Genomic DNA, 19,338 nt, shown 5'->3' with positions numbered 1-19,338 from the left:
GCAGCCGCCATTTTGGGTGGCTTATTCCATATAAGGGCATCGAGCGTCACGTGCCTCTCAGCGCGCCATCCCATTGGCTGCCTCCTGTTCTATCCCCAACAGGCGGAAACGGAAGCTTGAAGAGGCGCTTCCTGTTTCCGGTGCTAGGACCGGAAGTGGAGGGGTTAGTCCGATCCAAGATGGCGGCGGCGGTGGAGGAGGAAGAGAACAACGAGGCGGCGGGGGATGAAGGAGGAGACGAGGCCGCCATTAAAGAGATGGAGGTGGGGGCGGGGCTAAAGGGAAATGGGGCGGAGCTTGAGGGGGAGTGGGCGGGGCTTCGGGACGCGATTTGATTGGTCGAAGGAGGGGAAAGGGGCGGGGCTTAGAACCCGGAAGTGGGACCCATGGAGACCCATAGAGACCCATAGAGACCCATAGAGACACATAGGGATCCATTGAGACCCATAGGGACACATAGAGACCCATAGGGACCCATAGGGAACCATAGAGACCCATAGAGACACATAGAGACCCATAGGGACCCATAGGGACCCCATAGAGACCCAATAGAGACCCATAGGGACCTGTAGAGACCCATAGAGACCCCATAGGGACCCATAGGGACCCATAGGGACCCATAGAGACCCATAGGGACCCATAGAGACCCATAGAGACCCATAGGGACCCATAGAGACCCCATAGAGACCCATAGAGACCCATAGGGACCCATTGAAACCCATAGAGACCCCATAGAGACCCATAGGGACACATAGGGACCCATAAAGTCCCATAGGGACCCATAGAGACTCATAGAGACCCATAGAGACCCATAGGGACCCATAAGGACCCATAGAGACCCAATAGAGACCCGTAGAGACCCATAGGGACCCATAGGGACCCATGGAGACCCATAGGGACCCATTGAAACCCATAGAGACCCCATAGAGACCCCATAGGGACCCATGGAGACCCATGGAGACCCATAAAGACACATAGGGACCCATAAGGACCCATAGGGACCCATAGAGACCCATAGGGACCCATAGGGACCCATAGAGACCCATAGGGACCCATAGGGACCCATAGACACCCATTGACCCCATAGGAACCAATGGGGACCCATAGGGGGCGTGGCCTCGAAGGGGGCGTGGCTTGGAGAAGGGGGCGTGGCTTGAGCGAGGTCACGTGATCTCCCACAGGAAATGGTGGCGGCGCTCTATCGCTTCCGGGATGCCATCAAGGGCGGAAGTGGCGGCGGCCATCTTGGAAATGGCGGCGGCCATGATGGATCTGACGGCGGCGGCCATGTTGGACGTGATGGCGGCCATGATGGCGGACGTGATGGAAATGGCGGCCATGTTGGATCTGACGGCGGCCATGTTGGAAGTGGCGGCCATGTTGGAAGTGATGGCGGCCATATTGGAAGTGATGGCAGCCATGTTGGATCTGATGGCGGCCATGTTGGATCTGACGGCGGCCATGATGAATCTGATGGCGGCCATCTTGGAAGTGATGGCAGCCATGTTGGATCTGATGGCGGCCATGTTGGATCTGACAGCGGCCATATTGGAAGTGTCGGCCATATTGGATCTGACGGCGGCCATATTGGAAGCGATGGCGGCCATGTTGGATCTGATGGCGGCCATATTGGAAATGGTGGCGGCCATGTTGGATCTGATGGTGGCCATCTTGGAAGTGTCGGCCATCTTGGAAGTGGCGGCCATCTTGGACATGATGGCGGACATGATGGCGGCCATGTTGGATCTGATGGCGGCCATGTTGGAAGTGACGGCGGCCATCTTGGACATGGTGGCGGCCATGATGGTGGCCATGATGGCGGCCATGATGGCGCCCCCAAAGTATGGGGCAGAAGGACGGGGACGCAGGAAGAGCTGGAGGAGGAGATGGAGAGAATCGTCAAACAAATGGAGAGCATCCGGGGTGAGACCCATAGGGAGACATTGGGACCCATAGAGACACATAGAGATCCATAGGGACCCATAGGGACCCATAGAGACCCATAGAGATCCATAGGGACCCATAGAGATCCATAGAGACCCATAGAGATCCATAGGGACCCATAGAGATCCATAGGGACCCATAGAGACCCATAGAGACCCATAGGGACCCATAGAGATCCATAGGGACCCATAGAGATCCATAGAGACCCATAGGGACCCATAGAGACCCATAGAGACCCATAGAGACCCATAGGGACCCATAGAGACCCATAGAGACCCATAGAGACCCATAGGGACCCATAGAGACCCATAGAGACCCCATTGAGAGCCATTGGAACCCTATAGGGGGCCATTGGGACCCATAGGAACCCATAGAGACCCCATAGAGACCCATAGAAACCCATAGAGACCCCATATCTCTTCATATCCCCTCTTAGAGTCCCATAGAGCCCCATAGAGTCCCCATAGAACCCCATAGGGACCCCATAGAGCCCCATAGTGCCCCATAAAGCCCCATAGAGCCCCATAGAGACCCCATAGAGCCCCATAGAGACCTCATAGAAACCCCATATCACACCATAGAACCCCATAGAGCCCTATAGGGCCCCATAGAAACCCCAGATCCCCCCCATAGGGCCCATAGAGTCCCACAGAGACCCATAGAGACCCCATATCCCCCATATCACCCCATAGAGCCCCATAGGGACCCCATAGAGACCCATGGAGACCCCATATCCCCCCATAGAACCCCATAGCCCCCCATATCCCCCCATAGAGACCCATAGAGACCCATAGAGAACCATAGAGACCCATAGAGACCCAATAGAACCCCATAGAGCCCCATAGACCCCATATAATTCCATAGAGCCCCATAGAGGCCCCATAGGGACCCCATAGAGCCCCACAGAGCCTTATATCTACCCATAGAGCCCCATATCCCCCGGTAGAACCCCATAGAGCCCCATAGAGACCCCATAGAACCCCATAGAGACCCCATAGACACTCCATATCCCCCCATAGAGCCCCATATTCCCCTATAACACCCCATAGAGCCCCATAGAGACCTCATAGAGCCCCATAGGGCCCCATAGAAACCCCATATCATCCCCTTCTAACCCCCCATATCCCCCCAGTGTCCCCCCAGGCTCTGCCCCGTGCCCTATATCTTCGGGGCCGGGCTCTTCTCGTGACCCCATAGAGACCCCATAGTGCCCCATAGAGCCCCATAGAGACCCCATAGATACCCATAGAGACCCCATAGTGCCCCATAGAACCCCATAGAGACCCCATATCCCCCCATATCCTCCCATAGCCCCCCATAGCCCCCCATAGAGCCCCACAGAGACCCCATGTCACCCCATAGAGACCCCATATCCCCCATATCCCCCCATAGACACCCCATAGAGACCCCATAGAGCCCCATAGAGACCCCATATGCCCCCATATCCCCCCATAGAGCCCCATAGAGACCCCATATCCCCCCATAACACCCCATAGTACCCCATAGAACCCCATAAGGACCCCATATCCCCCCATAGAACCCCATAGACCCCATACCTCCCCATATCACCCCATAGAACTCCATAGACCCCATATCCCCCCATAGACCCCATATCCCCCCATATCCCCCCATAGAGCCCTATAGAGCCCCATAGACCCCATAGAACCCCATATCACCCCATAGAGATCCCATAGGGCCCCATAGAGACCCCATATCCACCCATAGAGCCCCATAGAACCCCATAGAGACCCCATATCCCCCCATAGAACCCCATAGCCCCCCATATCCCCCTATAGAGCCCCATACAGACCCTATATTCCCCCATACAGCCCCATATCCCCCCAAAGAGACCCCATATCACCCCATAGAGATCCCATAGAGCCCCATAGAGCCCCATAGGGACCCCATAGGGCCCCATAGACACCCCATATCCCCCTATAGAGCCCCATAGAGCCCCATATCCCCCCATAGACCCCATATTCCTCCATAGAGCCCCATAGACACCCCATATCCCCCATATCACCCCATAGAACCCCATAGAGCCTCATTCTAACCCACAATCTCCCTATATCCCCCCAGTGTCCCCCCAGGCTCTGCCCCGTGCCCTATATCTTCGGGGCCGGGCTCTTCTCGTGACCCCATAGAGACCCAGAGACACCCCATAGCCCCCCATAGAGCCCCATAGAGCCCCATAGGGACCCCATAGAGCCCCATATCCCCCATATCCCCCCATAGGCACCCCATAGAACCCCATAGAGATCCCATAGGGCCCCATAGAGACCCCATATTACCCATAGAGCCCCATAGAGCCCCATAGAGCCCCATAGGGACCCCATAGGGCCCCATAGACACCCCATATCCCCTCATATCACCCCATAGAGACCCATAGACACCCCATATCCCCCCATAACACCCCATAGTACCCCATAGAACCCCATAGAACCCCATAGGGACCCCATAGAGCCCCATAGAGACCCCATATCCCCCTATATCCCCCCATAGAGCCCCATAGAGACCCCATATCCCCCCATATCACCCTATAGAGCCCCATAGAGACCCTATATCCCCCCATACAGCCCCATATCCCCTCATAGAGACCCATAGAGACCCTATAGAGCCCCATAGACCCCATAGAACCCCATAGGGACCCCATAGAGACCCATAGAGACCCCATATCCCCCCATAGAGCCCCATAGCCCCCCATAGAGCCCCATATCCCCCCATAGACACCCCATATCCCCCCATAGCCCCCCATAGGGCCCCATAGAAACCCCATAGAGCCCCATTCTAACCCCCTAACCCCCCATATCCCCCCAGTCTCCCCCCAGGCTCTGCCCCGTGCCCTATATCTTCGGGGCCGGGCTCTTCTTGTGACCCCATAGAGACCCCATAGTGCCCCATAGAGCCCCATAGAGACCCCATATCCCCCCATAGAGCCCTATAGAGCCCCATAGACACCCCATAGAGCCCCATAGACACCCCATAGAGCCCCATAGAGCCCCATAGAGACCCATAGAGCCCCATACCCCCCCATAGACACCCCATATCCCCCCATAGAGACCCCATAGAGACCCCATATCCCCCCATAGAGCCCCATAGAAACCCCATATCCCCCCATAGAGACCCCATAGAGACCCCATATCCCCCCATAGAGCCCCATAGAAACCCCATATCCCCCCATAGAGACCCCATATCACCCCATAGAACCCCCTTCTAACCCCCCATATCCCCCCAGTGTCCCCCCAGGCTCTGCCCCGTGCCCTATATCTTCGGGGCTGGGCTCTTCTCGTGACCCCATAGAGACCCATAGAGCCCCATAACACCCCATATCCCCCCATAGAGCCCCATAGAGACCCCATAGAGCCCCATAGAGACCCCATATCCCCCCATAGAGCCCCATAGAGACCCCATATCCCCCCATAGACACCCCATATCCCCCCATAGAGACCCCATAGAGCCCCATAGAGACCCCATATCCCCCTATATCCCCCCATAGAACCCCATATCCCCCCATAGAGCCCTATAGACACCCCATATCCCCCCATAGAGCCCCATAGAGACCCTGTATCCCCCCATATCCCCCCATAGAGCCCCATAGAGACCCTATATCCCCCCATATCCCCCCATAGACCCCATATCACCCCATAGAACCCCGTTTACCCCCATAGACCCCATATCCCCCATATCCCCCATAGAGCCCCATTCTAACCCCCTAACCCCCCATATCCCCCCAGTGTCCCCCCAGGCTCTGCCCCGTGCCCTATATCTTCGGGGCCGGGCTCTTCTCGTGACCCCATAGAGACCCATAGACACCCCATAGGGACCCCATTTCAACCCGTATCCCCCCATAGAACCCCATAGAGACCCCATAGAGCCCCATAAAGACCCCATATCACCCCACAGAGACCCCATATCCCCCCATAGAGACCCCATATCCCCCCATAGAGACCTATAGTGCCCCATAGAGCCCCATAGAGCTCCATAGGGCCCCATAGAGATCCCATATCCCCCCATAGGGCCCATAGAGTCCCATAGAGACCCATAGAGACCCATAAAGACCCCATAGGGACCCCATAGACACCCCATAGGGCCCCTTATCACGCCATAGAGACCCCATAGAACCCCGTAGAGACCCCATATCCCCCCATATCCTCCCATATCCCCCCATAGCCCCCCATAGAGCCCCATAGAGACCCCATATCCCCCCATAGAGCCCCATAGAGACCCTGTATCCCCCCATATCCCCCCATAGAGCCCCATAGACCCCATAGAACCCAATAGGGACCCCATAGAGCCCCATATCCCCCCATATCCCCCATAGAGACCCCATATCCCTCCATATCCCCCCATAGAGCCACATAGCCACCCCATATCCCCCCGTAGAGCCCCATAGACACCCCACATCCCCCCATAGAGCCCCATAGACACCCCATAGAGCCCCATAGACCCCATAGAACCCCATAGGGACCCCATATCACCCCATAGAACCCCATAGAGCCCCATATCCCCCCATAGACCCCATATCCCCCCATAGAGCCCCATAGACACCCCATAGAGACCCCATATCACCCCATATCACCCCATTCTAACCCCCTAACCCCCCATATCCCCCCAGTGTCCCCCCAGGCTCTGCCCCGTGCCCTATATCTTCGGGGCCGGGCTCTTCTCGTGACCCCATAGAGACCCATAGACACCCCATAGGGACCCCATTTCAACCCATATCCCCCCATAGAACCCCATAGAGACCCCATAGAGCCCCATAAAGACCCCATATCACCCCACAGAGACCCCATATCCCCCCATATCACCCCATAGAGACCCTTAGACACCCCATATCCCCCCATAGAGCCCCATAGACCCCATAGAACCCAATAGGGACCCCATAGAGCCCCATATCCCCCCATAGACACCCCATAGAACCCCATAGAGACCCCATAGAGCCCCATAGACCCCATAGAACCCCATAGGGACCCCATATCCCCCCATAGAGACCCCATAGAGCCCCATATCCCCCCATAGACCCCATATCCCCCCATATAGCCCCATAGAGACCCCATATCCCCCCATAGAGCCCCATAGAGACCCCATACCCCCCATATCACTCCCTTCTAACCCCCTAACCCCCCATATCCCCCCAGTGTCCCCCCAGGCTCTGCCCCGTGCCCTATATCTTCGGGGCCGGGCTCTTCTCGTGACCCCATTGGGATCCCAAAGGGCCCCATAGAGCCCCATAGAGACCCATATCACCCCATAGACACCCCATAGGGTCCCATAGAGCCCCATAGAGCCCCATATCCCCCATATCCCCCCATAGGCACCCCATAGAACCCCATAGAGATCCCATAGGGCCCCATAGAGACCCCATATCACCCATAGAGCCCCATAGAGTCCCATAGGGACCCCATAGAACCCCATAGGGACCCCATATCCCCCCATAGAGACCCCATAGAGCCCCATATCCCCTCATAGACCCCATATCCCCCCATAACACCCCATAGTACCCCATAGAGCCCCATAGAGACCCCATAGACCCCATAGAACCCCATAGCCCCCCATAGTCCCCCATAGAGCCCCATAGAGTCCCATAGAGACCCCATAGAGCCCCATAGACCCCATATCACCCCATAGAGACCCCATAGAGCCCCATAGACCCCATAGAACCCCATAGGGACCCCATATCCCCCCATAGAGACCCCATAGAGCCCCATAGAGCCCCATAGACCCCATAGAACCCCATAGGGACCCCATAGAGCCCCATATCCCCCCATAGAAACCCCATATCATCCCCTTCTTACCCACCCCCCATATCCCCCCAGTCTCCCCCCTGGCTCTGCCCCGTGCCCTATATCTTCGGGGCCGGGCCCTCCTCGTGACCCCATAGAGACCCATAGACACCCCATAGCCCCCCATATCCCCCTATAGAGCCCCATAGAGCCCCATATCCCCCCATAGAGCCCCATAGCCACCCCATATCCCCCATATCACCCCATAGAACCCCGTAGAACCCCATAGCCCCCCATATCCCCCCATAGAGCCCCATAGAACCCCATAGAACCCCATAGGGACCCCATAGAGCCCCATATCCCCCCATAGAAACCCCATATCATCCCCTTCTAACCCACCCCCCATATCCCCCCAGTGTCCCCCCAGGCTCTGCCCCGTGCCCTATATCTTCGGGCTCTTCTCGTGACCCCATAGAGACCCATAGTGCCCAATAGAGACCCACAGAGACGCATAGAGACCCATATCACCCCATAGTGCCCCATAGAGACCCCATATCACCCCATAGAGCCCTATAGAGCCCCATTAAGACCCCATATCGCCCCATATCCTCCCATTTCCCCCCATAGAGCCCTATAGAGCCCCATAGAACCCCATAGGGACTCCATATACCCCCATAGAGCCCTATAGACACCCCATAGGGCCCATAGAGTCCTATAGGGACCCCATAGAGCCCCATAGAGACCCCATATCCCCCCATAGAGCCCCATAGAGACCCCATATCCCTCATATCCCCCCATAGAACCCCATAGAGCCCTATAGGGCCCCATAGAAACCCCATATCCCCCCATAGAGCCCCATAGAACCCCATAGAGACCCCATAGAGCCCCATAGAGACCCCATATGCCTCCATATCCCCCCATAGAAACCCCATAGAGACCCCATATCCCCCCATAGCCCCCCATAGTGCCCCATAGAGACCCCATGTCCCCCCATATCCCCCCATAGAGCCCCATAGAGACCCCATATCCCCCCATATCACCCCATAGAGACCCTATATCCCCCCATATCCCCCCATAGAGCCCCATAGAGACCCCATAGGGCCCCATAGACACCCCATATCCCCCTATAGAGCCCCATAGAGACCCCATATCTCCCCATACAGCCCCATATCCCCCCATAGAGACCCATAGAGACCCTATATAGCCCCATAGACCCCATAGAACCCCATAGGGACCCCATAGAGACCCATAGAGACTCCATATCCCCCATATCCCCCCATATCACCCCATAGAGCCCCATAGAAACCCCATATCCCCCCATAGAGCCCCATAGAGACCCCATATCTCCCCATATCACCCCATTCTAATCCCCTAACCCCCCATCTCCCCCCAGTGTCCCCCCAGGCTCTGCCCCGTGCCCTATATCTTCGGGGCCGGGCTCTTCTCGTGACCCCATTGGGATCCCATAGTGCCCCATAGAGCCCCATAGAGACCCCATATCCCCCCATATCCCCCCATAGAGCCCCATAGACCCCATAGAACCCCATAGGGACCCCATAGAGCCCCATAGACCACATAGAACCCCATAGACACCCCATATCCCCCCATAGAGACCCCATATCACCCATAGAGCCCATAGAGCCCCATATCACCCTATAGAACCCCATAGAGCCCCATAGAGGTCCTATATCACCCCATAGAGCCTCATTCTAACCCCCTAACCCCCCATATCCCCCCAGTGTCCCCCCAGGCTCTGCCCCGTGCCCTATATCTGCGGGGCCGGGCTCTTCTCGTGACCCCATTGGGATCCCAAAGGGCCGAAGCCGTATTGGGAAGAGCCTTAAAACTGGAACCAAGTTTGAGTTCGGCCTGGACCTTATTGGGAGAGACCCTATGGGGCAGGGGGGACCTGGATGGGGCCAAGGCCTGCTTCCGTGGGGCGCTGCAGCACGTGAGTCTCTATGGGGCCCTATGGGGGGATATGGGGTCTCTATGGGGGGATATGGGGTCTCTATGGGGGGATATGGGGCTCTATGGGGGGATATGGGAGGATATGGGGTTCCTATGGGGTTTTATGGGGAGATATGGGGGGATATGGGGCCCTATGGGGCTTCTGTGGGGGGATATGGGGGGATATGGGGTGTCTATGGGGCTCTATGGGGGGATATGGGGTCTCTATGGGGGGATATGGGGCTCTATGGGGGGATATGGGGTGTCTATGGGGGCATATAGGGTGTCTATGGGGCTCTATGGGGGGATATGGGGTTTCTATGGGGCCCTATGGGGCTCTTTGGGGGCATATGGGGTGTCTATGGGGGGCTAGGGGGGGATATGGGGTCTCTGTGGGGTGATATGGGGGCTTATGGTGTGTCTATGGGGGCATATGGAGGGATATGGGGTCTCTATGGGGCTCTATGGGGTGATATGGGGGGATATGGGGTCTCTATGGGGGGATATGGGGTGTCTATGGGGCTCTATGGGGGGATATGGGGGGATATGGGGTCTCTATGGGGCTCTATGGGGTGATATGGGGAGACATGGGGGGCTATGGGGCTCTATGGGGGGATATGGGGCTCCTATGGGGCTCTGTGGGGTTTCTATGGGTCTCTATGGGGTTCTATGGGGCTCTATGGGGTTTTCGGACCTTATTGGGAGAGACCCTATGGGGCAGGGGGGACCTGGATGGGGCCAAGGCCTGCTTCCGTGGGGCGCTGCAGCACGTGAGTGGGGATATGGGGGGATATGGGGTGTCTATGGGGGGATATGGGGCCCTATGGGGCTCTATGGGGGCATATGGGGTGTCTATGGGGGGCTAGGAGGGGATATGGGGGGATAGGGGGGGATATGGGGCTCTATGGGGGGGATATGGGGGGCTATGGGGCTCTATGGGGGGATATGGGGTCTCTATGGGGCTCTATGGGGTGATATGGGGTCACTATGGGGCCCTATGAGGCTCTATGGGGTGATATGGGGTGTCTATGGGGCTCTATGGGGGGATATGGGGTGTCTATGTGGCTCTATGGGGTGATATGGGGTGTCTATGGGGCCCTATGGGGGGCTATGGGGGCTCTATGGGGCCCTATGAGGCTCTATGGGGAGATATGGGGTGTCTATGTGGCTCTATGGGGTGATATGGGGTGTCTATGGGGCTCTATGGGGGGATATGGGGCTTCTATGGGGCTCTATGGGGGGATATGGGGTGATATGGGGCTTCTATGGGGTTTCTATGGGGTTCTATGGGGCCCTATGGGGCTCTATGGGGTCTCTATGGGGCTCTATGGGGTATTTGGACCTTATTGGGAGAGACCCTATGGGGCAGGGGGGACCTGGATGGGGCCAAGGCCTGCTTCCGTGGGGCGCTGCAGCACGTGAGTGTCTATGGGGCCCTATGGGGCTCTAAGGGGGGATATGGGGGGCTATGGGGCTCTATGGGGTGATATGGGGAGATATGGGGGGCTATGGGGCTCTATGGGGGGATATGTGGTATCTATGGGGGGATATGGGGTCTCTATGGGGGGATATGGGGTGTCTATGGGGGGATATGGTGCTCTATGGGGATCCTATGGGGCTCTATGGGGCTCTATGGGGGGATATGGGGTCTCTATGGGGGGATATGGGGCTCTATGGGGGGATATGGGAGGATATGGGGTTCCTATGGGGTTTTATGGGGAGATATGGGGGGCTATGGGGTGTCTATGGGGCTCTATGGGGGGATATGGGGGGATATGGGGTTCCTATGGGGTTTATGGGGAGATATGGGGGGATATGGGGCCCTATGGGGCTCTATGAGGCTCTATGGGGTGTCTATGGGGGGTTAGGGGGGGATATGGTGTGTCTGTGGGGTTCTATGGGGGGATATGGGGGGATATGTTGTGTCTATGGGGCCCTATGGGGCTTTATGGGGGGATATGGGAGGATATGGGGTTCCTATGGGGTTTTATGGGGGGATATGGGGCCCTATGGGGCTTCTATGGGGCTCTATGGGGGGATATGGGGGGATATGGGGTCTCTATGGGGTTCTATGGGGCTCTATGGGGTTTCTATGGAGCCCTATGGGGCTCTATGGGGGCATATGGGGTGTCTATGGGGGGCTAGGGGGGGATATGGGGTCTCTGTGGGGGGATATGGGGGGCTATGGGGCCCTATGGGGGGATATGGGGTGCTAGGGGGGGATATGGGGCTCTATGGGGGGATATGGGGTCTCTATGGGGGGATATGGGGTCTCTATGGGGCTCTATGGGGGGATATGGGGCTCTATGGGGGGATATGGGAGGATATGGGGTTCCTATGGGGTTTTATGGGGAGATATGGGGGGATATGGGGCCTTATGGGGCTCTATGGGGGGATATGGGGGGATATGGGGTGTCTATGGGGCTCTATGGGGGGATATGGGGTCTCTATGGGGCTCTATGGGGTGCTAGGGGGGGATATGAGGTGTCTATGGGGGGATATGGGGTCTCTATCGGGCTTCTATGGGGTGATATGGGGGGATATGGGGTCTCTGTGGGGGGATATGGGGTCTCTATGGGGCTCTATGGGGTCTCTATGGGGTCTTACGGGGGGCTGTGGGGCTCTATGGGGGGATATGGGGTCTCTATGGGGGTCTGTGGGCCTCTATGGGGGGATATGGGGGTATGTGGGGTGTCTATGTGGCTCTATGGGGCTCTATGGGGTCTCTATGGGACTCTATGGGGCGATATGGGTCTCTATGGGGTCTCTATGGGGCTCTATGGGGTATTTGGACCTTATTGGGAGAGACCCTATGGGGCAGGGGGGACCTGGATGGGGCCAAGGCCTGCTTCCGTGGGGCGCTGCAGCACGTGAGTCTCTATGGGGCCCTATGGGGGGATATGGGGGGATATGGGGTCTCTGTGGGGGGATATGGGGTGTCTATGGGGGGATATGGGGTGTCTATGGGGCTCTATGGGGGGCTATGGTGGGCTGTGGGGTGTCTATGGGGCTCTATGGGGGGATATGGGGTCTCTATGGGGGGATATGGGGTGTCTATGGGGGGATATGGGGTCTCTATGGGGTTCTATGGGGTGCTGGGGGGGATATGGGGCTCTATGGGGGGATATGGGGGGCTATGGGGCTCTATGGGGGGATATGGGGGGCTATGGGGCCCTATGGGGGGATATGGGGTGCTAGGGGGGGATATGGGGCTCTATGGGGGGATATGGGGTCTCTATGGGGGGATATGGGGCTCTATGGGGCCCTATGGGAGGATATGGGGTGCTAGGGGGGGATATGGGGCTCTATGGGGGGATATGGGGTCACTATGGGGCCCTATGAGGCTCTATGGGGGGATATGGGGTGTCTATGTGGCTCTATGGGGTGATATGGGGTGTCTGTGTGGCTCTATGGGGGCATATGGGGTGTCTATGGGGCCCTTTGGGGGGCGATGGGGGCTCTATGGGGTCCTATGAGGCTCTATGGGGAGATATGGGGTGTCTATGTGGCTCTATGGGGTGATATGGGGTGTCTATGGGGCTCTATGTGGGGATATGGGGTCTCTATGGGGCTTCTATGGGGGCTTTGGGGTGTCTATGGGGCTCTATGGGGGGATATGGGATGTCTATGGGGCTCTATGGGGGATATGGGGGGATAATGGGGTCTCTATGGGGCTCTATGGGGTCTCTATGGGGCTCTATGGGGGGATATGGGGCTCTGTAGGGCTCATATGGGGGGATATGGGGCACTATGGGGTCTCTATGGAGCTCTATGGGGGGATATGGGGCTCTATGGGGTTTCTATGGGGCTCTGTGGGGCTATATGGGGGGATAATGGGGTCTCTATGGGGCTCTATGGGGTCTCTATGGGGCTCTATGGGGGGATATGGGGCTCTGTAGGGCTCATATGGGGGGGTATGGGGCACTATGGGGTCTCTATGGGGCTCTATGGGGTGTTATGGGTCTCTGTGTGGTTTCTATGGGGCTCTATGGGGTCTCTATGGGGCTCTATGGGGGGATATGGGGTGTCTATGGGGCTCTATGGGGTGTCTATGGGGCTCTATGGGGTATCTATGGGGCTCTATGGGATCTCTATGGGGCTCTATGGGGTTTCTATGGGGTTCTATGGGGCCCTATGGGGCTCTATGGGGCCCTATTGGGCTCTATGGGGCTTCTATGGGGTCTCTATGGGGTTCTATGGGGCTCTATGGGGTTTTCGGACCTTATTGGGAGAGACCCTATGGGGCAGGGGGGACCTGGATGGGGCCAAGGCCTGCTTCCGTGGGGCGCTGCAGCACGTGAGTGGGGATATGGGGGGATATGGGGGGATATGGGGCTCTATGGGGGGATATGGGGGGCTATGGGGTGTCTATGGGGCTCTATGGGGGGATATGGTGTGTCTATGGGGCTCTGTGGGGCACTATGGGGTGTCTATGGGTCTCTATGGGGGGCTAGGGGGGGATATGGGGTGTCTATGGGGATCTATGGGGTGATATGGGGGGATATGGGGTCTCTGTGGGGCTCTATGGGGTGATATGGGGGGATATGGGGTCTCTGTGGGGTGATATGGGGGCTTATGGGGTGTCTATGGGGTGTCTATGGGGGGATATGGGGCTCTATGGGGGGATATGGGAGGATATGGGGTTCCTATGGGGTTTTATGGGGAGATATGGGGGGCTATGGGGTGTCTATGGGGCTCTATGGGGGGATATGGGGGGATATGGGGTTCCTATGGGGTTTTATGGAGGGATATGGGGGGATATGGGGTCTATGGGGCTCTATGGGGGGATATGGGGCCCTATGGGTCTCTATGGGTCTCTGTGGGTCCCTATGGGTCTCTATGGGTCTCTATGGGTCCCTATGGGGTCTCTATGGGTCTCTATGGGTCTCTATGGGTCCCTATGGGTCCCTATGGGGTCCCTATATGTCCCTATGGGTCCCTATGGGTCTCTATGCGTCCCTATATGTCCCTATATGTCTCTATGGGTCCCTATGGGTCTCTATGGGTTTCTATGTGTCTCTATGGGTCCCTATGGGTCCCAATGTGTCCCTATGTGTCCCTATATGTTCCTATGGGTCTCTATGGGTCTCTATGGATCCCTATGGGTCTCTATGGGTCTCTATGTGTCCCTATGGGTCCCAATGTATCCCAATGTATTTCTATGGGTCTCTGTGGGTCCCTATATGTCCCTATATGTCTCTATGGATCCCTATGGGTCCTTATATGTTCCTATATGTCTCTATGGGTCTCTCTCTATGGGGTCCCTATGGGTCTCTATGGGTCCCTATGGGTCCCAATGTGTCCCTATATGTCCCTATGGGTCCCTATGGGTCCCTATGAGTCCCTGTGGGTCCCTATGGGTCTGTATGGGTCTCTATGGGTCCCCATGGGTCTCTATGGGGTCCCTATGTGTCCCTATGGGTCCCTATGTGTCTCTATGGGTCCCTATGGGTCCCTATGGGTCCCTATGGGTCTCTATGGGTCCCTATGGGTCTCTATGGGTCCCTATGGGTCCCTGTGGGTCCCTATGGGTCTGTATGGGTCCCTATGTGTCCCTTTGGGTCCCTATGGGGTCTGTGTATCCCTATATGTCTCTATGAGTCCCTATGTGTCTCTATGTGTCCGTATGGGTCTCTATGGGTCCCTATGGATCCCTATGGATCCCTATGGGTCCCAATGTGTCCCTATATGTCCCTATGGGTCCCTATGGCTCCCTATTGGTCTCTATGGGTCTCTATGTGTCCCTATGGGTTTCTATGGGTCTCTATGGGTCTCTATGGGTCTCTATGTGTCCCTATGGGTCTCTGTGGGTCTCTATGAGTCTCTATGGGTTCCTATGTGTTTCAATGGGATGCTATGGGTCTCTATGGGGTCTTTATGGGTCCCTATGGGTCCCTATGTGTCTCTATGGGTCCTTATATGTCCCTATGGGTCTCTATGGGTCCCTATAGGTCTCTATGGGTCCCTATTGGTCTCTATATGTGCCTATGGGTCTCTATATGTCCCTATGGGTCTCTATGGGTCTCTATGTGTCCCTATGGGTCCCTATATGTCCCTATGGGTCTCTATGGGTCTCTATGGGTACCTATGGGTCCCTATGGCTCCCTGTGGGTCCCAATGTGTCCCTATATCCCCTATATATCTATAGGGTGAGCACCCCGAGGCTCGCCGTCTCCTGTCTATGGCCCTAAGGCAGAACTGTGGGGCCGCGGCCCTAAAGGAGAGTCTGCAACACGCCGAGGCCGCGGTCAGGAGCCAGCCCAGAGATGGGAGGAACTGGTGTAAGGGGGAGATATGGGGCGCTATGGGGGGATATGGGGGGATATGGGGTGATATGGGGTGTCTATGGGGCTCTATGGGGCTCTATGGGGTGTCTGTGGGGCCGCGGCCCTAAAGGAGAGTCTGCAACACGCCGAGGCCGCGGTCAGGAGCCAGCCCAGAGATGGGAGGAACTGGTGTAAGGGGGGATATGGGGGGATATGGGGGGATATGGGGGGATATGGGGTGTCTATGGGGTGATATGGGGTGTCTATGGGGGGATATGGGGAGATATGGGGTGTCTGTGGGTGTCTATGGGGCTCTATGGGGTGTCTATGGGGCTCTATGGGGCTCTATGGGGTGTCTATAGGGCTCTATGGCGTCTCTGTGGGGTGATATGGGGGGATATGGGGCTCTATGGGGTTTCTATGGGGGGATATGGGGTCTCTATGGGGGGATATGGGGCTCTATGGGGTGTTATGGGGCTCTATGGGGGGATATGGGGTGTCTATGGGGCTCTATGGGGTGTCTATGGGGCTCTATGGGGGGATATGGGGTGTCTATGGGGAGATATGGGGTCTCTATGGGGGGCTATGGGGTCTCCATGGGGCTCTATGGGGTGTCTATGGGGCTCTGTGGTGGGATATGGGGTGTCTATGGGGTTCTATAGGGCCCTATGGGGTGTCTATGGGGCTCTATGGGGTGTCTATGGGGCTCTATGGGGGGTTATGGGGCTCTATAGAGCTCTATGGGTTCTCTATGGGGATATTGGGGGCTATGGGGTCTCTATGGGACTCAATGGGGGGATATAGGGTGTCTATGGGGCTCTATGGGGTGTCTATGGGGCTCTATGGGGTGATATAGGGGGGCTATGGGGCACTATAGGGCTCTATGGGGTGTCTATGGGGCTCTATGGGGTGATATGTGGTGTCTGTGGGGCTCTATGGGGTGTCTATGGGGCTCTATGGGGGGATATGGGGCTCTGTGGGGCTCTACGGGGTGTCTATGGGACTCTATGGGGGGATATGGGGTGTCTATGGAGGGATATGGGGTTCTATTGGGTGTCTATGGGACTCTATGGGGTGATATAGGGTGTCTATGGGGGGCTATGGGGCACTATAGGGCTCTATAGGGTGTCTATGGGTGTCTATGGGGTGTCTATGGGGCTGTGTGGGGCTCTATGGGGTGATATAGGGGGGCTATGGGGCACTATAGGGCTCTATAGGGTGTCTATGGGGTGTCTATGGGGCTCTATGGGGTGTCTGTGGGGCTCTATGGGGCTCTATGGGGCTCTATGGGGTGTCTGTGGGGCCGCGGCCCTAAAGGAGAGTCTGCAACACGCCGAGGCCGCGGTCAGGAGCCAGCCCAGAGATGGGAGGAACTGGTGTAAGGGGGGATATGGGGAGATATGGGGTTCTATAGGGCCCTATGGGGTGTCTATGGGGCTCTATGGGGTGTCTATGGGGCTCTATGGGGGGATATGGGGCTCTATGGGGCTTTATGGGGGGATATGGGGCTCTATGGGGTGCTATGGGGGGATATGGGGCTCTATGGGGTGTCTGTGGGGTCTCTATGGGGTGATATGGGTTGTCTGTGGGGCTCTGTAGGGCCTTATGGGGTCTCTATGGGGGTCTATGGGGCTCTATGGGGGGATATGGGGGGATATGGGAGCATATGGAGTCTCTATGGGGGGATATGGGGTGTCTGTGGGCTCTATGGGGTTCTGTGGGGGGCTATGGGGTCTCTATGGATTTCTATGGGGGGATATGGGTCTCTATGGGGGGATATGGGGTCTATATGGGGGTCTATAGGGTGATATGGGGTGTCTATGGGGGGATAAAGGGTGTCTATGGGGGGATATGGGGGCTCTATGGGGGGATATGGGGCTCTGTGGGGCTCTATGGGGTGTCTATGGGGCTCTATGGGGTGATATGGGGTGATATGGGGGGATATGGGGTGTCTATGGGGGGATATGGGGCTCTATGGGGTGATGTGGGGGGATATGGAGTGTCTATGGGGCTCTATGGGGGGATATGGGGTGTCTATGGGGGGCTCTATGGGGTGTCTATGGGGCTCTATGGGGGGATATGGGGGACTATGGGTGTCTATGGGGCTCTATGGGGGGATATAGGGTGTCTATGGGGCGCTATGGGGTGTCTATGGGGCTCTATGGGGGCCCTAAGTGGTGGTGTGGGCGGATATGGGGGGCTACAGGGTCTCTATGGGGCTCTATGGGGTGTCTATGGGGGGCTATGGGGGCTCTATGGGGCTCTATGGGGGGCTATGGGGGCTCTATGGGGGGATAATGGGGGATATGGGGAGATATGGGAAGATATGGGGTGTCTATGGGGCTCTATGGGGGGATATGGGGTGTCTATGGGGCTCTATGGGGTGTCTATGGGGCTCTATGGGGTGTCTGTTGGGGGATATGGGGCTCTATGGGGGGATATGGGGGGATATGGGGCTCTATGGGGCTCTATAGTGTCAGTATGGGGGAATATGCGGTGTCTGTGGGGCTCTATGGGGCTCTATGGGGCTCTATGGGGTGTCTATGGGGGACTGTGGCGTCTCTATGGGGTGATATGGGGGGATATGGGGCTCTATGGGGTTTCTATGGGGGGATATGGGGCTCTATGGGGGGATATGGGGTTTCTATGGGGGGATATGGGGTGTCTGTGGGGCTCTATGGGGTGATATGGGGTGTCTATGGGGTGATATGGTGCTTTATGGGGCTCTATGGGGGGATATGGGTCTCTATGGGGGGATATGGGGTGATATGGGGCTCTATGGGGTGTCTATGGGGTGTCTATGGGGCTCTATGGGGTGTCTATGGGGTGATATGGGGCTCTATGGGGTGTCTCTGGGGGGATATGGGGTGATGTGGGGGGATATGGGGCTCTATGGGGTGTCTATGGGGCTCTATAGGGCTCTATGGGGTCTCTGTGGGGTGATATGGGGTTCTATGGGGGTCTATGGGGGGCTATGGGGCTCTATGGGGGGATATGGGGTGTCTATGGGGGGGATATGGGGTGTCTATGGGGCTTTATGGGGTGATATGGGAGGATATGGGGTCTCTATGGGGCTCTATGGGGGGATATGGGGTCTCTGTGGGGGGATATGGGGTGTCTGTGGGGCTCTATGGGGTTTCTATGGGGATATGGGGGGATATGGGGTCTCTATGCGGTGATATGGGGGCATATGGGGTGTCTATGGGGCTCTATGGGGTGATATGGGGTGTCTATGGGGCTTTATGAGGGGATATGGGGGGATATGGGGTGTCTATGGGGGGCTATGTGGGGCTATGGGGCTCTATGGGGGATATGGGGTCTCTATGGGGTGTCTATGGGGTGCCTATGGGGCCCTATGGGGGGATGTGGGGTGTCTATGGGGCTCTATGGGATCTCTATGGCGGATATGGGGCTTCATGTGGCTCTATGGAGCGATATGGGGTGTCTATGGGGCT

The 19,338-nt window shown here is 57.0% G+C and overlaps 1 protein-coding gene across 12 annotated transcripts in view; it reads left to right on the top strand.

Annotated features, from left to right (window-relative positions):
• TTC5 (tetratricopeptide repeat domain 5) overlaps positions 1-19,338 on the top strand; it is a 41,996-nt gene that overhangs the window by 2,831 nt on the left and 19,827 nt on the right. For 8 of the 12 annotated variants that reach the window (XM_085523897.1, XM_085523899.1, XM_085523898.1 and 5 more), the window contains 4 exons: positions 103-263; positions 1,182-1,923; positions 9,407-9,618; positions 15,766-15,898. In XM_085523897.1, coding sequence (XP_085380023.1) covers positions 180-263; positions 1,182-1,923; positions 9,407-9,618; positions 15,766-15,898 — 1,171 coding nt within the window. In that variant the 5' untranslated portion in view covers positions 103-179. Of the gene's footprint in view, positions 1-102; positions 264-1,181; positions 1,924-3,076; positions 3,176-7,082; positions 7,178-9,406; positions 9,619-15,765; positions 15,899-19,338 lie in introns of those variants that run through there. The other 4 variants (XM_085523905.1, XM_085523904.1, XM_085523908.1 and 1 more) reach the window with 3 other exon arrangements.

The sequence above is a fragment of the Coturnix japonica genome, chromosome 25, assembly GCF_054131305.1.
Source record: "Coturnix japonica strain WE chromosome 25, WE-NBRP24, whole genome shotgun sequence".
NCBI classification, from domain to species: domain Eukaryota; kingdom Metazoa; phylum Chordata; class Aves; order Galliformes; family Phasianidae; genus Coturnix; species Coturnix japonica.
This window is presented reverse-complemented; position numbering and strand designations above follow the sequence as displayed.